The 18,907-nt window shown below is 37.7% G+C and overlaps 4 protein-coding genes and 1 non-coding gene across 5 annotated transcripts; 2 read left to right on the top strand and 3 right to left on the bottom strand.

The window, feature by feature from the left end:
- Window positions 1-1,011: 1,011 nt before the first annotated feature.
- On the bottom strand, window positions 1,012-7,335 carry LOC141652527 (protein SPIRRIG-like). Its single transcript, XM_074460045.1, has 4 exons — window positions 6,858-7,335; window positions 5,062-6,035; window positions 3,202-4,822; window positions 1,012-2,663 (listed from the first exon to the last, which is right to left on the bottom strand). The coding sequence occupies exons 1-4, from the start codon at window positions 6,992-6,994 to the stop codon at window positions 1,178-1,180; spliced, it is 4,218 nt and encodes a 1,405-aa protein (XP_074316146.1). The 5' UTR covers window positions 6,995-7,335; the 3' UTR covers window positions 1,012-1,177.
- A 2,211-nt stretch (window positions 7,336-9,546) lies between these two features.
- On the bottom strand, window positions 9,547-10,986 carry LOC141653905 (hydroquinone glucosyltransferase-like). The gene has a single exon (XM_074461772.1). The coding sequence runs from the start codon at window positions 10,984-10,986 to the stop codon at window positions 9,547-9,549; it is 1,440 nt and encodes a 479-aa protein (XP_074317873.1).
- A 1,534-nt stretch (window positions 10,987-12,520) lies between these two features.
- Window positions 12,521-13,960, bottom strand: LOC141653904 (hydroquinone glucosyltransferase-like). Its single transcript, XM_074461771.1, has one exon. The coding sequence runs from the start codon at window positions 13,958-13,960 to the stop codon at window positions 12,521-12,523; it is 1,440 nt and encodes a 479-aa protein (XP_074317872.1).
- Window positions 13,961-16,536: 2,576 nt separating this feature from the next.
- TRNAE-CUC (transfer RNA glutamic acid (anticodon CUC)) lies at window positions 16,537-16,609 on the top strand. Its single transcript has one exon. It is a non-coding gene; the product is annotated as a tRNA-Glu (tRNA).
- Window positions 16,610-17,140: 531 nt separating this feature from the next.
- Window positions 17,141-17,978, top strand: LOC141652533 (uncharacterized). Its single transcript, XM_074460051.1, has one exon. It carries the CDS (start codon window positions 17,203-17,205, stop codon window positions 17,917-17,919), a length of 717 nt encoding a protein of 238 aa, XP_074316152.1. The 5' UTR covers window positions 17,141-17,202; the 3' UTR covers window positions 17,920-17,978.
- Window positions 17,979-18,907: the final 929 nt, after the last annotated feature.

Here is an 18,907-nt window from a genome sequence, read left to right as displayed (position 1 = left end):
CAGATTTTAGCAGAAGGTTTGACCATCGAGTTAAATTAGCAGAATTAAGAAAACATGTTTGGTAATTAACAGATTATAGGACAAATCTACTATTTTCATGCATAAAATGAATATGCTATTACAATATGTTGCTATTAGCAGTATATTCAAAAACAGTAGATTCCGGTCAATATGCTATCTGAATATGTCATTAACCAAACACATAAAATTAGTACATTGACCAATCAATCTACTATTTATACCGGAATCTACTAATTTCAATTACCAAACCGCGCCTAAAAACTAGTTCTGAATAGAAAGTATACTCAAACATGAATGGATAACTTCTTTAAATTCATACAATCGACTAAAAAATGACTTCACCATGTGTGACCAAGGAAAACAAAATATTATTACGCCAAGATTATTGACATATAAAAAGGAATTTTACCATCACAACCTAAAACAAGCAACTTGGATAAACATATACTCCGTTCCACTACACAAAAATGACCTGAATCTGAAATAATCGTATAACACGATCCTCGAGAAACGTTACGTCCGATTGTCCCAACTAATAGAAATGAACAATTTGAAAGATTGGATTAGACATACATGATCAAGTAAGATGTTTTGTATAGTGAGAGCAAAGGGAACAAAGTAGGGTGAAGGGTTCATGTTTTTAGGTCAAACTGTAGGGCGGCACATAGTGGACTTCCCAGCTGTGTATCTGTCTGTCTTTCACATTTTCAAACTGAGCCACACACTGTAGCCAAGAGAGTTTACAATGCGATTCTTATTTAAAACTGTCTTAACTTAAAACAGCTCTCACACTCGATAAATATAGAGGTGGAGATAATAGGAGGCTGTGAGAAGTCTGAAATTAAGACGGTTTTAAGCAAGACCAATTGCTAGGTTAAAGAGAACGTTTTTACTTACATGTTGCTCCGTATTAAATGAAGGTCGACACTAAATAGCGTAGTAAATAAAATGTCGCGATAATAAATTGCGAGCATAACAAAGATTTAAAGATTATCAAAATTGGATTTTACCGTATAATTGAATTAACGACTTTGTTGTGCGCGTACAAATAGTTTCCGCGATCAACAAAGAAGGAAAAAAGTGAACGAGTATTTTAATCATTAGTTTACCTTTTTTTAATCAAAGGTAAATAAATGATTGGGACGAACAAAGTGTTTCAGCACAAAGGCCAGTAGTCTTCCCAAGCCATAGTGCTTAGGTTTTCAAGTTTGTGCTCATGGCCTAGTTGCTGAAGATAACCTCTCCATTCGTCCCCGGCATGAGAACCCGACTCACATTTCTTCTGACGGATATGCTCCAATTCTGAACACACACCAACCCGTTTAGCTTCAAGGTCGGACCTTCGTGCAATGTACTCATCACGGTTCTCAAGGTCGAGTTTTGCAGCATCCTCAACCTTTTTCCCCAATCTCAGAGTCCGATTGTCCTCCGATACAGCCAGTTTTTCTGCTGGAAAATTTGTTGATTCTTCGATGTATTTTGACCATCTAACCCCTGCAGACTTCTGCAGGACTTGCTTGATTTCGTGTTCCGAGTTCTGAAACCACTCCATGAAAGTAGATACATTTTCTGTTAGGAGTTTATCAAAACCTCCATTCAGAATATCCATCTGTTTCTCTTGGTTTGGTTTCGACACGAGAATTTCTTCCAGAGAAGCTCTACAGTGGGTGATCAAGTATTTCATAATACCAATGGCGGCGTTTCTTGCCTCATTTCTTTGATCAGAAAAGAGCGCGGAAAGGATAATGCAGAGAGAACTGTACAGACTGACATCAAGATTCCCTGAATGAAAGACAATTTCCTTGTGGGCATGTAACAGTTCTAAGACAATGCAAATATCAATCCCGGCTTCTTCTCGTGAAGAGACCGGGGATTCCAACTTTCGTTCCTCATTCATGCAACCTGAGGAGGAAATAAGACCGTCTTCTCCGAGAGTTGCTAAGAAGGATGGAAGGAGACAGTAGAGGATAACCCGATTTGTGCTCTTAATGATCAAATCAATTGGCTGACTGCCTCTCCAAATAGACAGTAGGCCTGTCCAAGGCAGGGATGATGTTTCCTCATTTTGACCGTCTTTCTTCACGAAATGTAGTATTGATAAGCAAAATTCAAGCACCCTTATCACACTTGAAGGCTGAGGAAAAACACCAATGTAAACACAGTCAGCTATCAAGCTGCAAAACGATCCCAAATTCGACCATAAGTTACTGTTATCCAACAGTTGGTCTTCCCTTTGATCATTGTTCAGGAGTCGCCGCTCTAGATAGTTCATTATTTTATGAAGGCAGAGAGCTTTGAAAGTAAGAACAGTTTCAGAATCGAAATTTAAAGGCACGCTGTCTAAAGTGGTTGTGAGAGCCGGAAATGAATTTGTTTGCTCAATGAGAGATTGTGAGAGAACTTCTGATATTAAATCCAAGACAGCAGTGGCTCCTGCTGAACCAATATCACCAATGTAGCCGGAATTGTCTATTTCACGAAGAAGACGGGAAGATGTCATAAAATGTGTGGTTTCATCAGATGATTTTTGAGGACTAGACTCTGTAATCCAAAAATCATCCCCTTCACTTGCTAACAAGGGAGATTCTGTGACGATTTCTGAAAAATCATGTTCACTTGTTGCCTTCAATGCCAAATATGTCCTAGATAGAGACATAAGAAGAAAAAATTAGTAAACGTTATGTCGAAATGATTAAGTCCATGCCATACCTAAAATCAAACTCAAAAATTGACCTAATGCCTCAGCCATCAAGGACTTCCGCGAATGGCAAGGTATCGGTGGTCGGATGTATACAGCCTCATCTAGAGAGGGTATTCCGTAATAGGAAATAAATATAATAGTTGGACCCCAACCATCATCTTAAGGTTTTGGTTGAGAAGGTTCATCTATCATGGTATCAGAGCTAGTGTGACCAAAGGTCACAGGTTCAACTCCTGGCAGCCTCCAATAACTCACGAAGTGGAATTTCAGCCCATGGTATAGGAAAAATAGTTTCAAATTTTCATTGAATTGCTACATCACAATTAAAAAGAAACAAAGAATAGCGAGTCTTTGACTAAAAAAGTGAGATGTCGGAGTGACATAGAACCAAAGAATAGTGAGTCTTTGGCTAGACTGGAAATGAAAACAAAATTCAAAGATTGATAAGACATGATATGGGATAAAGATAATCAACAAACCTCACAATGGAGAAATAAAGATCCACACAGCTTTCGAGAAATTCTGCTCGTGCACAAATAATGGAGAAAGCGGGCCATACTTTCGCCAAATTAGCCATAAATCTCAAAATTGAAGTTGCATTTGCAGCTGAGTCCCAGCCAAGGACTGGAAGAGCATGACTGCTGTGCGGAGAAGCTTCACCATTCACTTCTTCAATAATATCTATGTTACCTTCCACAAACTCCTCAGTAGCAGCTTCAGAGATGGTTTCGTTATGATCAGCCGTAATTTGCTTTAGTCGTAGCTGATCAAACGTAGATTTGACCATAGACAGTATAGAATCCAAAAGGGGACTAAATTTCAAGCCATTAGAATCCCCATTACTTGTCATTAATGCCTCAAAGTCGAGAATCCCAACTTCTGGTAGCTTTGGATATATAGGCTTGCTGAATATCAGGCAAAACAAAGTATAAAGAATGTCAAGTGAATCATTAAACTTTGGAAGTACCCGAATTAGGGATTGATAGCCTCCACTCTTCTCGAATTTAAGAGCAAACGTAGATGACGATGTGAGGCACATTCCTAGAATGGTGATGATCCATCCCATGGTAGTAGGATGGACAGCTTCATCAAGAAAATATGTGATTAGTTTTGATGAGACAATGGAGTGCCATTTCTCGAGCAATTCCTCCGATGATATGGTTACTTGTAAATCTATGAATGCCTCCAAGAGAACATTTCTCAAATTTACACGCTTGCTTTTCGACTCTCTCATGGCATGGAGAGGCTTCGTCACTTCAAATGGATCGTATGTTGTTAGCATAAACATTGTTACACTATTGAACTCGGAGTCAAGAAACTTACCTTCTAAAAGAACCGTAAGTAGGACAGCAAACTTTTCCATAACAAGTATGTCAATGTCATCCATATGCAACGCTAGTAACAAATGTTGGACAATGTTTTTTTCATGCAAGGTAATGAGATTATGATCTTTGTATTTATATACAGAGACCAAGGTCTCGAAGAAGTTTAATATTTCAAGCTGGATAGAAACAGAGGCCATCACCCAAATTGTCCAGTCAAGCAAAACATGCTCCAATAAATCTCCATTAGAGATCACGCCAGAGAATGACGGAGAGATGGCTATATTAGAATCCAAAGATTCGGTGTGCTGACTAAATGTTCCTTCGTCAGCAATTGTGTCACCCTTACTTTCATGATACTCAGATAAATAAAGCTCATCAAGGATCTTTATGGTTTGACCTTCCGGGGAATTGGCCTCAGGAATGGGTTCGAGAGATGACAAACTATTTTGAGCATTACTTAGGGCTGAATCCTCATGAACAGTAATCTTGAAGAGAATATGAAGACATTGGATGTCAACCAAGTTTATTCGGGTTCGAAAGAATAATGATAGCAGCTGATAACCTTTGCATGCTTTCATCTGTTTAGCTCTTTGAGGATTTTGATGAAGAGTAGAAGCAAGTAATGTCAAGGCTATATAAAGCATGTCACTTGTTTCAGCACTTTCAACAAGAGCTAGAACAACGGCAATTCCTGTGAATGGGTGGATGATGTTTCCAGTTACACATCTCCTACAAATTGAGATATCTCCGCACAGATGTCCAGAGTGTGGAATGCCTGAAAAACGAGGGAATCCCGCCACAGAAAGGAAAAAAAAGACCGTGAAAAAATTATACAGGTTACATTTTAGACAGTGCAAAAAAAATTCTTATCAAATAACTTTTGGAATTTGGATACTCCCTCCATTACAGTGAATAAGCTACAGTTGACTGTTTTCCCACACTAAAATGGCAAATGGCCTATTCACTGGAACGTAGGATTCGTAAAGAAAATGAAGATATGCTTGAAATACTTACCAGTAGGGGAAAAGGTAAAGGACACAGGGTCAGCAAGATTAAGCAACCTCAAACTCTGAGAAGCTGGTAAAGCTTCTGTTCGTGTTGCATTGAATGCGTAAATAAGTTTCTTTCCACAAAGCTCTAACCAAAGATTTTCCAGCATCTCCAAGGTGAAATCTGTCTTTTTACCATCTGACTGAGAAATCGCTATTTCATCAGCAGTCGGAAGACTTGCTGTGCCATCACCAGATTTATCTTCACCTCCGACTCCCTGAAATCGAACTTTGTATCCTCTACCAATAAAGTACAAGAAATGGATACACTCAGGTGAGAGCTGTTCCTCAAACATATAAAAACTTCGAAGGGCCCATTTCAAGTCGCTCACTTTTGTATGTATAGCAGACACCCCTGTAGTTATCAGCAAGCCTTGTTCAGCTAACAATGGAGAATATCTAAGCTCTCCAGTGTGCCTCAAATTCCCATCAACATACATGTATACTATAGCAGATGGGTGCTCGGCAACCAATGCATTTACGGGGCCGATGATAACAGCAAGATGATACCATTCTCCTACTTCTAATTCTAAACTAGAAGATGAGAGTGAGTAAGTGCCGTTTATATCAAGTGTTAACACACCGTCCTTAAGATAAAGTTCTTCACTGTATGGATTGTCTTGATCTGTTGAACTAACAGAAAACAACGGCAGGCTCATGCCCGTTTGCTGTGAATATAAATTCTTATATTTGAACCAGCAAACATAAGAATAGCCTTCCGCTGGCGGCCATGACCTTTCCCTTAAAGGCACTGCGATGCAAGCATGCCCCATTTTGCTCATATCGAGTTCCAAACAGGGTTCTAATAGAGCACTCTCACAGGCCAAATCTTCCATAAATAACACTCTTCCCAAAATATTGACAAGATTATGGCTTGCATTAATTTGCCTCATTTTTAATAAGTACTGAACAAGCAGCCGAAGTTCCGAAGAGGACAGCCTAACATTTATAATTCAGAAGGTCAGTGTTTTCATAAAAGCAAGTAAGCTAACATTTTAGTTCTCACTTAATGATTTAGGATATTTTCTAAATTCCATCTCTTTACCATAGTTCTCATGAAGATGCCACTATTACAGGCCGAAATACACCATGCAATTCAGAATTGACTTAATTTTAGCTAATTCTAGACTATCACAGTTGTTAACCGGCTACTAATTCCATAAATCCATCAGCCATACAAATCAGAAAAAAGCTACTAGCAGAATTAGAATATGAATTAGCTCCTACTTCAGTTAACTGTCACTCTACACGATTGCAAAGAAAATCTCTTTACTGTAAATAGTAAATACTACTCGTAAATCACATACTTAACCTGCTGAATTACCTACCAGTGACCTCTCTACACAATGCACTTACCATCAAAATTTACTCATCCAAATTAAATATCTTGATCACATTGACTCAAACACTACACATTATACGAGGATATTATTAATTCAGCATTGTTTCAGACTTTCAGATAACATTAGCATTAAGTTATCAATACAGTATAAGATAAATTTCCTCGAAAAACTCGAACTATAAACATTTACTGCCCACGTTTATAAGACAACCTAGCATGAACATAACAAAAATAACCAGTGCATGCAGAAAATAATGCAGATGTCAGCTAAGCGGCTTAGCTGGCAAAGTCACGAGGGATGGTACTCATGACCTGGGTTCGAATCCCGTCATCAACATATTACCCTTGTGGGTTGTGGCTCCCTTTACACCAAAAAAATACAGAAAAAATGAAACATTGACTTCAGTAAAGAAATTTACCCTGAAGGAAAATAATCAGAAGAAATATCTGCAATTGAAACCCCATTTTCTGAAGAATTTGACCTTGTTAACTGATTCCCAGGAAAACCCACTTTTCCTTTAATATCCTTAATCAATGTACTTACCCAAGACTCCATTTTTGCATAGTTTTGGTATCTGGGTATCTAAATTTTACAGCTTTTGAATGATAATAATCACAAAAAAACAAAATTATTAATAATTTATATGCACTGAATATAAGCATCGTGCAGTAGACTAATGTTATGATTCTCAGTTGCAGAGATGATGCTATAACGTGTGCTGCACACCCTTTTTTGTTTTCTTTATTTTTTAGCTGAAATTTGCAGGTTTTGCGGAAAATGTTCATTGGGTCATTTCGTCGAACATATGGTGTGCATTCCAATTGGTCGTAAAGAGGAGATTATTAGTTCCTGCAAAATCATAGGAATTTTCTCTAAGGTAGGTGATTGAGGTGGGTGCACCCGTCCCAGTTGAGACGGGTACGACTATGGTAATAAGTAATAACCGATGGTCAGGTTTGTAATGAATAATGTATTGTACTTTACCCGTCCCAGTTGAGACGGGTACGAGTACAATACTAACCGACTAGTTTTAAACCCGTGTAAAATTGCACGGGTGTGTATTTGGGCTAGTATTAATGTTTTTGGATGTATATTTGTTTTTGCATTTCTATTGTACTTATCTAGTTGGTCTAAATCTACGATCTACATAATTTATGTTTAAATTTGTTACAAACATGTGTTCACATACACTGGTTTATAATGAAATAACGTAATCTACTTTTCTAAATAAAAATTGCATACATAAAAAACTTTACATCCGGAAAAAAGAAATATAATCTAATAATCAACTTTAACATATGCAAGTTATTCTAAAAATTGAAAAATTTTAGACTCCAAGTAAATACTCCGTCAAGATTTATTTTTTAAACAAAAAATATTGTACCATGTAGTTTTAAAAAATTATGTATGTAATTCATTTGCGTTTCATGTTCGATCCCGTATATAAATGTAATTTCTTCATGAAATTATGTAATTTTATTATTATGTAATTTTGTTTTAAAAATTATGTAATTCAATTTCATTTACTCGCATTTGTAATTCATTCTGCGTATATGTTATTAATTTTATTTACACGGAATATATAAAATTATTTCATAATATTAATTCATAGAATTTTTTCATAATATTATTTCATAGAATTTCTTGTAAGACGGAATTTATCGCATGTTTGAAAAGACGGAAATCTGAATAAATAAATACATTGCACACTCACGGGTCCCACCATAACATGAATTTCCAAAAAAAAAAAAATGCATTAATGACGTGGCGCGCTGAGGATTGAGTATTGTCTTTTGTATTAATATAGATAAGATGGTTTGGTGTGTATATATATTGTACCCGACTACTCGTACAGTCGTACTTAACTGCAATTACAAGAGAAAAATGATTGTACATCAGATGTAGTACCTCACACTTAATGAGTTTTTGAGTTTTTTTGTATTTTTTTTTTTTTTTTTTTTTGAGTATAGAATTTATAGATTACATTGATATTGATTAGAAGATTGGTTTGGGTGAGAAATGAGAATTAGTTATAGTTAACGTCGGATTTTACCTTCAGTTACCTAAATTTAGTATCAAATACATTAAATTTAGAATCAACTACATTACAAAAATAAAATCATACGTTATTTATATCCATAAAATATGTTTTTTTATTAAATTTAAATAGCGTATCCCGTGTCCTAAATTTCATGGGATGCCGTATCACGTGTCCGTATCGTGTCCGTGTCCGTGTCCGTTTTGGTGCTACCTAAGAACCCAGGTCATGAGTACCATCCCTCGTGACTTTGCAAGCTAAGCCGCTTAGCTGACATCTGCATTATTTTCTGCATGCACTGGTTATTTTTGTTCTGTTCATGCTATGTTGTCTTATAAATGTGGGCACTAAATGTTTATAGTTCGAGTTTTTCGAGGAAATTTATCTTATACGGAGTACTATATTGATAGTACTAAAAAATGAGTATAGAATTTATAGATTACATTTTAATTTTATGACGTTAAAAATCAAATTTTTATGAGCTTATATGTAATTTTTTTGAGTTATAATTTTTTGAGATTAATATTTAAATAAATAGGCTCAAAAACTTTATAGTAAAACTCAAAAATTTTAAATTAAAACTCAAAAATTTTATCTTAATGCTCAAAAACTATACCATCTAATATAATATATCAGATGTATTATCCACTTACTCCAATTACAATAAATCTTAGTCGGTAGATACCCGTTTTATATGAATTTATTTATTATACGGATACTTTTGCAAGTTGGTTTTATACAAGGGTACGCGTAAAATCACTTGCAATTGACTTAGTAAGATGGTCATTCATTATAAAACGGTTGTATAAAGAAAATGCTAGTACGATAACATGAAAATTGAAGAACTGAACTTTCATGTTACCGTACTGGCATGGCTTTGGCGCAAGGATGACACGCGTAAATAAATCAAAAAAATTCACAGCTGAATAAAACAGGGAAATAATACTAATAATTCATTATTGTTTACATTAAAAATGGCAGTTCAAATCCATGAGATCGGGTGAAATACATGCTGATTTAATATCTTGTTCAGTGGCGGATCTTGGAGCAAATAATAAGGAAGTCGACTTTATGCATTTATGCTTGACATCAACTTAAGAACAACTTCATCAAGTGATTTGGTAGAATCACCACATTCATCGACCGAGGATCGAGCTCGACTCCTAAATTCCGCCAGACAAGTCGCAATTTGCGTACCCTCTTCGCCATCCAGCAAATCCTTAACAACTTTCGCAGTATTATCAGCTTCGACTATGCCCTTTTCATTCGTTTCCACCCTCAACGCCACCTTTAGTCCTCGATCCAGCATCGCTGCATTAGTTTTCTGCTCGGCATATAGCGGCCAAGCAATCATAGGCACACCGTGAACTAAACTCTCTAAAACCGAGTTCCAACCACAATGTGTCAAAAACCCGCCAATTGATTCATGACCAAGCACCTTAACTTGTGGAGCCCATGACCGGACTAAAAGTCCACGTTCTTTAGTCCGGTCAACGAATCCACTAGGCAAGAACCCAAAAAAATCATCCTCACCTTGGACACCAAAATATGACCCGAATGACGATTCATCATCGGGATTCCGAACCACCCATAAAAACCCGTGCCCGCTTTTCTCTAACCCGATTGCTAATTCGTTTATTTGCTCACGTGACAACGTCCCCCCGCTCCCAAAGGACACATAGATGACCGACTTAGATGGTTGTTGGTCCAACCACCTCAAACACTCTGAACCGGCCGGTTCCTTACCATCCCGGTCCAGACTCGACCGGACTACCGGCCCAATAGGGTAAACCGGTGGCCAACTCGGATCCCCGTTTCTCAAACCCATAAATGCATCCGGTTCAAGACTACGAAAACTATTAACAAAAATTCCTTCGGTCAACGCATATTTTTTCACATGGTGCAAGTTCCATGCGTAGGCCTCACCTTTTCGATCTTGTAGCGAATCTTCAATGTCTTCGACGTAAAATTCAACCATGCAACCCGGTAATACAACCGGTCCATCCATGTCGCGAAACTCGCCCACCATTATTTCATCAAGTCGAGGGAGATTCAGTAGAAAAAGCAAGTACGTGGCATTAGTAGTGAAATAAATATATGGCGGAATACCAATCTCCTTAGCTACGTCGAAAAAAGCCGAACCAAAAAGGTCCGTCACCAGAGCCAGGAGGTTAAACCGGGTGGTCAACGAAGACAGGACTTCGCGAATGGGAAGAACTGAATGAAGCGGAATTAAGGATAATGTAACGTCGTGTGACACGTCTAAGGGTAAATGTGTCAAGTCAACGGGTGGGAGGAAATGGTATGAGATGGTATTAGGAAGGGAGGAGAGGAGAGAGGATTCTTGTTGAGACGGGATGTCAATGGATCGGGTCTGGAGCAGAAGAGTGACCGAGAGGTCGAACCGAGTGATTAGGAGCTTGGCAAACTCAATGAATGGGATGAGGTGACCTAGTCCTGGTGTAGGAACTATGGCTATGTGTGATTGTTTTATTTTTTGTTCTTCCATTGTTATGTTTTTGATCTAATTTGTTTTTGTTAGAGTTGTGTATGGATAATGGATGTCTCTTCTATGAAGTCAACTAGATCATATAATCATGGCAAATACTTGTTTCAGACGGATCGACCTTTTTCCGTTTGAAATCAAACAGACAAAAATATGACCATTTTACCATAAAATGTTACCATCAAGTTTATAGTAAACGGTGACAACTTTTGTTATAACATTTTATTATTAAATGGTCATTTTTTAATAAAAAAATATTAACATTTTCTCATCTTATGCTGAGACCAGGTCTCATATTTGGCTCATAAGTTGCCTCAATATTTTGTATTATCATTTGATGTAATGTTAATGTTTATTTTTATTCAAAAATAGGAGTAACGTGCAACATCAACTTGTGCATTAAAATTTATAACAACTAGCTCAGCATGGGAGTATATTGCATCAATTTGACAAATGATTGTTGATTTTATTATAGAACATGTTATTGGTCTTAACATTATTGCTCTTATTTTAAAAGACTTTCGCTTCGCTTATAACGAGGTAGGTCATCTATTAGTTCAGTTTTAATCTTAGAATTATACGAAGTACCTAGTTGATGACCATTATATACCTAAATTTCATGAGATGCCGTATCACGTGTCCGTGTCTGTGTCCGTTTCCGTTTTGGTGCTACCTAGGAACCCAGGTCATGAGTACCATCCCTCGTGACTTTGCCAGCTAAGCCGCTTAGCTGACATCTGCATTATTTTCTGCATGCACTAGTTATTTTTGTTCTGTTCATGCTATGTTGTCTTATAAATGTGGGCACTAAATGTTTATAGTTCGAGTTTTTCGAGGAAATTTATCTTATACGGAGTACTATGTTGATAGTACTAAAAAATGAGTATAGAATTTATAGATTACATTTTAGTTTTATGACGTTAAAAATCAAATTTTTCTGAGCTTATATGTAATTTTTTTGAGTTATAACTTTTTGAGATTAATATTTAAATAAATAAGCTCAAAAACTTTATAGTAAAACTCAAAAAATTTAAATTAAAACTCAAAATTTTTATCTTAATGCTCAAAAACTATACCATCTAATATAGTATATCAGATGTATTATCCATTTAATGCAATTACAATGAATCTTAGTCGGTAGATACCCGTTTTATATGAATTTATTTATTGTACGAATACTTTTGCAAGTTGGTTTTATACAAGGGTACGCATAGAATCACTTGCAATTGACTGAGTAAGATGGTCTTTCATTATAAAACGGTTGTATAAAGAAAATGCTAGTACGGTAACATGAAAATCGAAGAACTGAACTTTCATGTTACCGTACATAAGAGATTGGCATGGCTTTGGCGCAAGGATGACACGCGTAAATCAAAAAAATTCACAGCCGAATGAAACAGGGAAATAATACTAATAATTCATTATTGTTTACATTAAAAATGGCAATTCAAATCCATGAGATCGGGTGAAATACAAGCTGATTTAATAATATTTTGTTCAGTGGCGGATCTTGGAGCAAATAATAAAGAGGTTGACTTTATGCATTTATGCTTGACATCAACTGAAGAACAACTTCATCAAGTGATTTTGTAGAATCTCCACATTCATCGACCGAGGATCGAGCTCGACTCCTAAATTCCGCCATACGGGTCCGAATTTGCGTACCCTCTTCGCCCTCGATCAAATCCTTAACAACTTTCGAGATATTATCAGCTTCGACTATGCCCTTTTCATTCGTTTTCACCCTCAATGCCACCTTTAATCCTCGATCCAGCATCGCTGCATTAGTTTTCTGCTCCGCATATAGCGGCCAAGCAATCATAGGCACGCCATGAACTAAACTCTCTAAAACCGAGTTCCAACCACAATGTGTCAAAAACCCGCCAATTGACCCATGACCAAGCACCTTAACTTGTGGAGCCCATGACCGGACTAAAAGTCCACGTTCTTTAGTCCGGTCAACGAATCCACTAGGCAAGAACCCAAAAAAATCATCCTCACCTTGGACACCAAAATATGACCCGAATGATGATTCATCATCGGGATTCCGAACCACCCATAAAAACCCGTGCCCGCTTTTCTCTAACCCGATTGCTAATTCATTTATTTGCTCACGTGACAACGTCCCCCCGCTCCCAAATGACACATAAAGGACCGACTTAGATGGTTGTTGGTCCAACCAGCTCAAACACTCTAAACCGGCCGGTTCCTTACCATCCCGGTCCAGACTCGACCGGACTACCGGCCCAATAGGGTAAACCGGTGGCCAACTCGGATCCCCGTTTCTCAAACCAGTAAATGCATCCGGTTCAAGACTTTGAAAACTATTAACAAAAATTCCTTCGGTCAACGCATATTTTTTCACATGGTGCAAGTTCCATGCGTAGGCTTCACCTTTTCGATCTTGTAGCGAATCTTCAATGTCTTCGACGTAAAATTCAACCATGCAACCCGGCAATACAACCGGTCCATCCATATCCCGAAACTCGCCTTCCATCGTTTCATCAAGTCGAGGAAGATTCATAAGGAAAAGCAAGTACGTGGCATTAGTAGTAAAATAAATATATGGCGGAATACCAATCTCCTTAGCTACGTCGAAAAAAGCCGAACCAAAAAGATCCGTCACCAGAGCCAGGAGGTTAAACCGGGTGGTCAACGAAGACAGGACTTCGCGAATGGGAAGAACTGAATGAAGCGGAATTAAGGATAATGTAACGTCGTGTGACACGTCTAAGGGTAAATGTGTCAAGTCAACGGGTGGGAGGAAATGGTATGAGATGGTATTAGGAAGGGAGGAGAGGAGGGAGGATTGTTGGTGAGACGGAATGTCAATGGATCGGGTCTGGAGCAGAAGAGTGACCGAGAGGTCGAACCGAGTGATTAGGAGCTTGGCAAACTCTATGAATGGGATGAGGTGACCTAGTCCTGGTGTAGGTACTATGGCTATGTGTGATTGTTTTATTTTTTGTTCTTCCATTGTTATGTTTTTGATCTTTGTTTGTTTAGAGTTGTGTATGGATAATGGATGTCTCTTCTATGAAGTCAACTAGATCATATAATCATGGCAAATACTTGTTTCAGACGGATATTTTTCCGTTTGAAATAAAACAGACAAAAATATAACCATTTTACCATAAAAAAAATATCATATATTTTATATTAACATTTTATTATTAAATGGTCATTTTCTATTAAAAAATATTAACATTTTCTCGCCTTATACTGTGACCGTCTCATAAATTGCCTCAATATTTTGTATTCTCATTTGATGTAATGTTAATGTTTATTTTTATTCAAAAATAGGAGTAACCTGCAACATCATGTTGTGCATTAAAATTTATAACAACTAGCCCATCATGGCATCATGCTAGTATTATTGCATCAATTTGACAATGAATGTTGATTTTATTATAAAACATGTTATTGGTTTGATCTTAACATTATTGCTCTTATCTTAATCCTAGAAAAATTTACGACGAGAATGACATGGAAGACAGTTAAACAGGGCGAGACGTAAATGAAATTAAATATCTTTTTTAATTCATAAATTCTTGTATATTACAAGAAAAACGAGTCAAATAGAGAGCAGCAATAAACTTGTCACATCTATTCAAAATTTCAAATATATAGGATGCTATTAGTTCAGTTTTAATCTTAAAAAATTATATCGGTTTTTTAAAAGAGATCAACCGCTTTGAATGTATGTGAAATGACATGTCAATTTGGAACTCATATATCAAGAGCCCAAATTCCTACATTTTAACGCATTTCAGGTCTAAATTCAGTTCTGTTACAAAGCCAACTAGAGAATAAAAACAGGGCCACTAGAGGGCCCTAAGCAACGTGAAACCCATGAAACCTCGGTAAAACTAGAAACGGAACAAGATGAAGACGATAGACGACGTTTCTTGACAGGTGGATGGTAATGGTTATCGAACTGAATCATGTGAGCGTCCTTTCTTTTATTCCCCTTGCCTTCTGCAACCGTCTTAGTGTACCTGCAAAAAGAAGATAAAAGCTCGACAGATACCAAAGATCGTTTCTTCAAATTACCAGTAGCCCGTGACATTTGACTGCGACAATGCTTCACCCTGCAGCTGCCTTTCTTGCTTAAATGCTCTTTAGTTGCCGTAAATTCAAACTGAACCATGGAAACTGTGCTAACAGAAGAAGAATAGGACGTTAGACGTTTCTTCTTATTGATATGAAATATAGCCTCCTCTTTCACCAACTCGACATTCTCCGATATCGCAAGATTTGGAATCGTACTATGCTTCTCAGCCGAAGGACCAGAAGAGGGAACTACTGCTTCCCTTGAAATTTCTTCATGGGGAGTTCCCGTCAAAGTTTTCATTTGAGAAAGGTTGTGAACACGAACAGTCATTGTATTTAAAAACTTTTGCTGGTGAACATGAATTGTCTTACCTTCAAGAAGGTTTTTATAAGAGTTGGAGTCAATCCTAAGGTTGGAATGACCTCCGCCACGTTTCTTGAAAGAGAAAAACTGATCCCCTTGATCCTGATTGGAACAAGGATCCATGGCGACATTAATGTCAGTGGTACAGCAAACTTCATTACTATCACAACCGGTGCTACCCAACTCCATATTATCTAAAGACGGTGCAACATCATCACTAGAACCTGACATCAGCGATGAACAACTTGCAGTGTCGGCAGTAGAACTTGAAACCCCATCAACTTCCTGTAAACAGGAAGAAGAAACTAAATCTATTCCGTGGTGAACATCACTTGTGTTCAAATCCACGACACCGCGCTGATCAGAAACGAGAGATTTCCTAACTCCCTCCAACTCTCCAACAATATCCCTATTATGCGGTTCTATTAAACTTGTCATCTCCAAAGCACACTTTGCTTCTGAAAATCTATTCAAACCTCTAAGAGCTACAAAGAAGATTTTAAAAGAGCCTTAGCATTGCGAGGGAAGAAATTTAAAACCATAGAACAGATTATAAGAGTCCCTTCAAACGCGTGAAGCTTATTAGCACAAGCAGCTAAATTAAGAGACAAAGAAACAGCCAGTGTTATAAATGATTGCAAATCACGATCCATTTTAACATTGAGAGCAGAACACAGTAGACGACATGCTTTATCGTAGCAGTCACCCGCAAAATCAAATTGATGCTGTCGAAAAAGGTTATTACCAAAGTCTTTAAGGGCATTAATCTTAGAAAGAGGAGAAAAATCCACCTGAGAAAGGGCTTTATGAAAATCAGCATCATCATCCACCAATGGAGCACTACCATGGACAAAAACAAAACAGCGAAGAAATTCCGCACCAGCTTCTGAAGACATGGTCGAAACAAACTAAGGTAGGGAAATCCCAAACAAGGATATCCAAAGCACTAATTTTACAAAGGATCAAGCGGTTCTTATAAACAGACAGAGTTTACGATCAATCGGATGATCAATCGGACCGTTGATCTAAACAAGAAAAAGAGGGCTAGACTCAGACAAGCGAAAGAAGAGTATAAAGGCCTCTCGCCGCACATTACAAACGTTCTTAGATTTTATGAAGAGATATGATATCAACAATCCGTTGTAGTCTAGTTGGTTAGGATACTCGGCTCTCACCCGAGAGACCCGGGTTCAAGTCCCGGCAACGGAATTATTATTATTTTTTTGCTTGGAAACAGCAATCATCGTCTGACTCATCTCATACAATACGTAATGATATTTCGATTTAATTTACATACCTTACGTAAAACTTTTACACTAGACTGTTATAATAAGTCAGAACAATGTAAACAAGTATACTCAAGTAACAAGTAACACCTAAAAAGGAGTTTTGAATCAGTTCTCGAGTATAACCAATTTTCACCAAAAATTGAGCAAGGACGATATACAATGATTCTAAATTAATCTCATTGTCCGATAAGAAAACAACCCAAACCGACTTGAATTGTACAAGGCACAAACTGTTACAACTTACAACTAAAAATAGAATTTTAACTAGTTAATTTACTGTATTTTCTAAAAATAGTTTCCTAATTGTAAAATTCGTGGCAACATTAATTGACAACTTTTTTCACAAAAAGTCCAATGCACGCCTTATTGTCAAATTGTTGAGAATTACATAAATATTTTGGTATAAAAAGGCTTCATTGTCATATTAACAATCCACATTTGTAAACTGTAATCAAACAATTTTAAACTTGTCTAAGAAATTTATCAATTCCTTCAAAAAAAAAATTATCAACAATGACGGCAAAAACACCGAGCGTCACAGAATCGAGTTCTTGCTTCAAGCCGAATGAAGCCTTTGTTGAACGCGTAGCACACGCGTTATCCCACCCTCTTTTACTCTTGTATAGGTCAGATCCTGACTTCTTTGTGCACGGTTCGACGGGAAATGTGTACGTTGTCAACTTATCGGCTACCCCGTCTTGTACGTGTCCCGACAAGGTCAATCCATGCAAACATATTCTCTTTGTGCTCGTCAAGGTCTTAGGTGTCTCCCTTGATGACTCTTGCTTGAGACGGCGAGTTTTAAAGCCGTCTCAGCTTCAGAGGCTTCAATCCACCCCCAGCTCCATCGGCTCTCTCGCAGACCCGGCATTGCGAGAGAAGTTCCATCAGGTTTTGTTTCTGAGGAAGGAGCTGGGAGGAGGAGGTAGCGTTATTGGTGCTACTAAATTAACGCCTTGTGTAGCTGTTGATAAGGGCGCTACGTGTCCTATATGTTTGAATGAAATAAGTGGATCGGGTGATAGGTTGTTATCCTGTGGGACGTGTAACATCCCGGTTCATGAGAAGTGTTTGATGGCATGGAAGATGACTACTCAAAGGAGAAAACTTGTTCGATGTGTGACTTGTAGATCGATGTTGGAGGATAAGGCAGACCGAGAGAGGTATCTTAACTTGACTGATTTTTCTCAACGCGGTCACAGTTCTTCCAGGAATACAGGAAGTGGATAATCGTCGATATTCTTCCATAGTAAATCACAACTTTTTTTCTTTTTGTTACGACATGCTTAGTCTGATGATTACATTGTCGATATGTACAGAACAACAAATTGTATGTCATTGAATGATTTAGAATCGGCTAACCGGAATCATGCTATACAATCGTCAATGTAATGATATGCACACAATAAAAAGATTGATCAATGAATTTGCTTCATGTTTCAAATATTGATGTCATTCTTATGCTTTTATACTCCCTGAGTTCTAGTCAATAAACCCTCCTCGACAATGGGGTGGGCACCAGTCCAAAACCGGACCGGAACCGGAAGCAAAAATTATGGACCGGTCTGGACCGGATTACAAAAATTCCGGACCGAGACCAGACCGGAAAATTTCCAGTCCAAGACCGGACCGGTTGGACCAGAATTTGACATAATATGGCTTATGCCCACTTTTTCAAATTCCGGTCCAAAAATTCCGGTCCATTGGACCGAACCGGATCGGACCGGTTGGACTGGATTATAATATATTTTCAAGGAAAAAACATTAAATCCGTTCTTTCCGGTCCGCCCGGAAAAAACCGGTCCCGGACCAGACTGGAAACCGGAATCTTAGAGGTGGACCAGAGACCGGGCCTTATTTTTTAATTCCGGCTCCGATCCGGTAGATTCCGGTCTGGGCTAGTCTATTTTTCCGGTCCGGACCGGATTTTGCCCACCCCTACTCCTCGTAAAAGAAGACAGTGGGACTTATTGCCTGAAATTTGAGTGGGTAGCATAACCAGGCTAGTCGATAAACAAACATTAATCTTATTCAAAAAAGACGTAAGAATAGCAGTACAAGACTGCAGAAAATGATTTTCCGTTGTTCTACCAATCTCAATAACTAAACGTTTTGTGAAATGTATCACAATCAAAGTTAAACAAATGATTGGGACGGAATGAACAACTTTTAAAGCGGATTTAGTGAAATTAGAGGCGAGTAAATACACGTTTCTGCT

This window comes from Silene latifolia, chromosome 4 (genome assembly GCF_048544455.1).
Source record: "Silene latifolia isolate original U9 population chromosome 4, ASM4854445v1, whole genome shotgun sequence".
Taxonomy (NCBI): Eukaryota; Viridiplantae; Streptophyta; class Magnoliopsida; order Caryophyllales; family Caryophyllaceae; genus Silene; species Silene latifolia.
The sequence above is the reverse complement of the archived record's forward strand: the minus strand, read 5'-3'. Positions and strand labels throughout refer to the sequence as shown.

What these genes read in the sequence shown, in the direction of transcription:
- LOC141653904 (XM_074461771.1), bottom strand. Translation starts at nt 13,960, where the DNA reads ATGGAAGAACAAAAAATAAAACAATCACACATAGCCATAGTACCTACA.
- LOC141652527 (XM_074460045.1), bottom strand. Translation starts at nt 6,994, where the DNA reads ATGGAGTCTTGGGTAAGTACATTGATTAAGGATATTAAAGGAAAAGTG. An exon ending in TCTGATTATTTTCCTTCAGG is followed by an intron (nt 6,036 to 6,857) that starts GTAAATTTCTTT and finishes TATAAATGTTAG; the next exon opens with GCTGTCCTCTTCGGAACTTC. An exon ending in CTTTATTTCTCCATTGTGAG is followed by an intron (nt 2,664 to 3,201) that starts GTTTGTTGATTA and finishes GTCTCTATCTAG; the next exon opens with GACATATTTGGCATTGAAGG.
- LOC141653905 (XM_074461772.1), bottom strand. Translation starts at nt 10,986, where the DNA reads ATGGAAGAACAAAAAATAAAACAATCACACATAGCCATAGTTCCTACA.
- LOC141652533 (XM_074460051.1), top strand. Translation starts at nt 17,203, where the DNA reads ATGACGGCAAAAACACCGAGCGTCACAGAATCGAGTTCTTGCTTCAAG.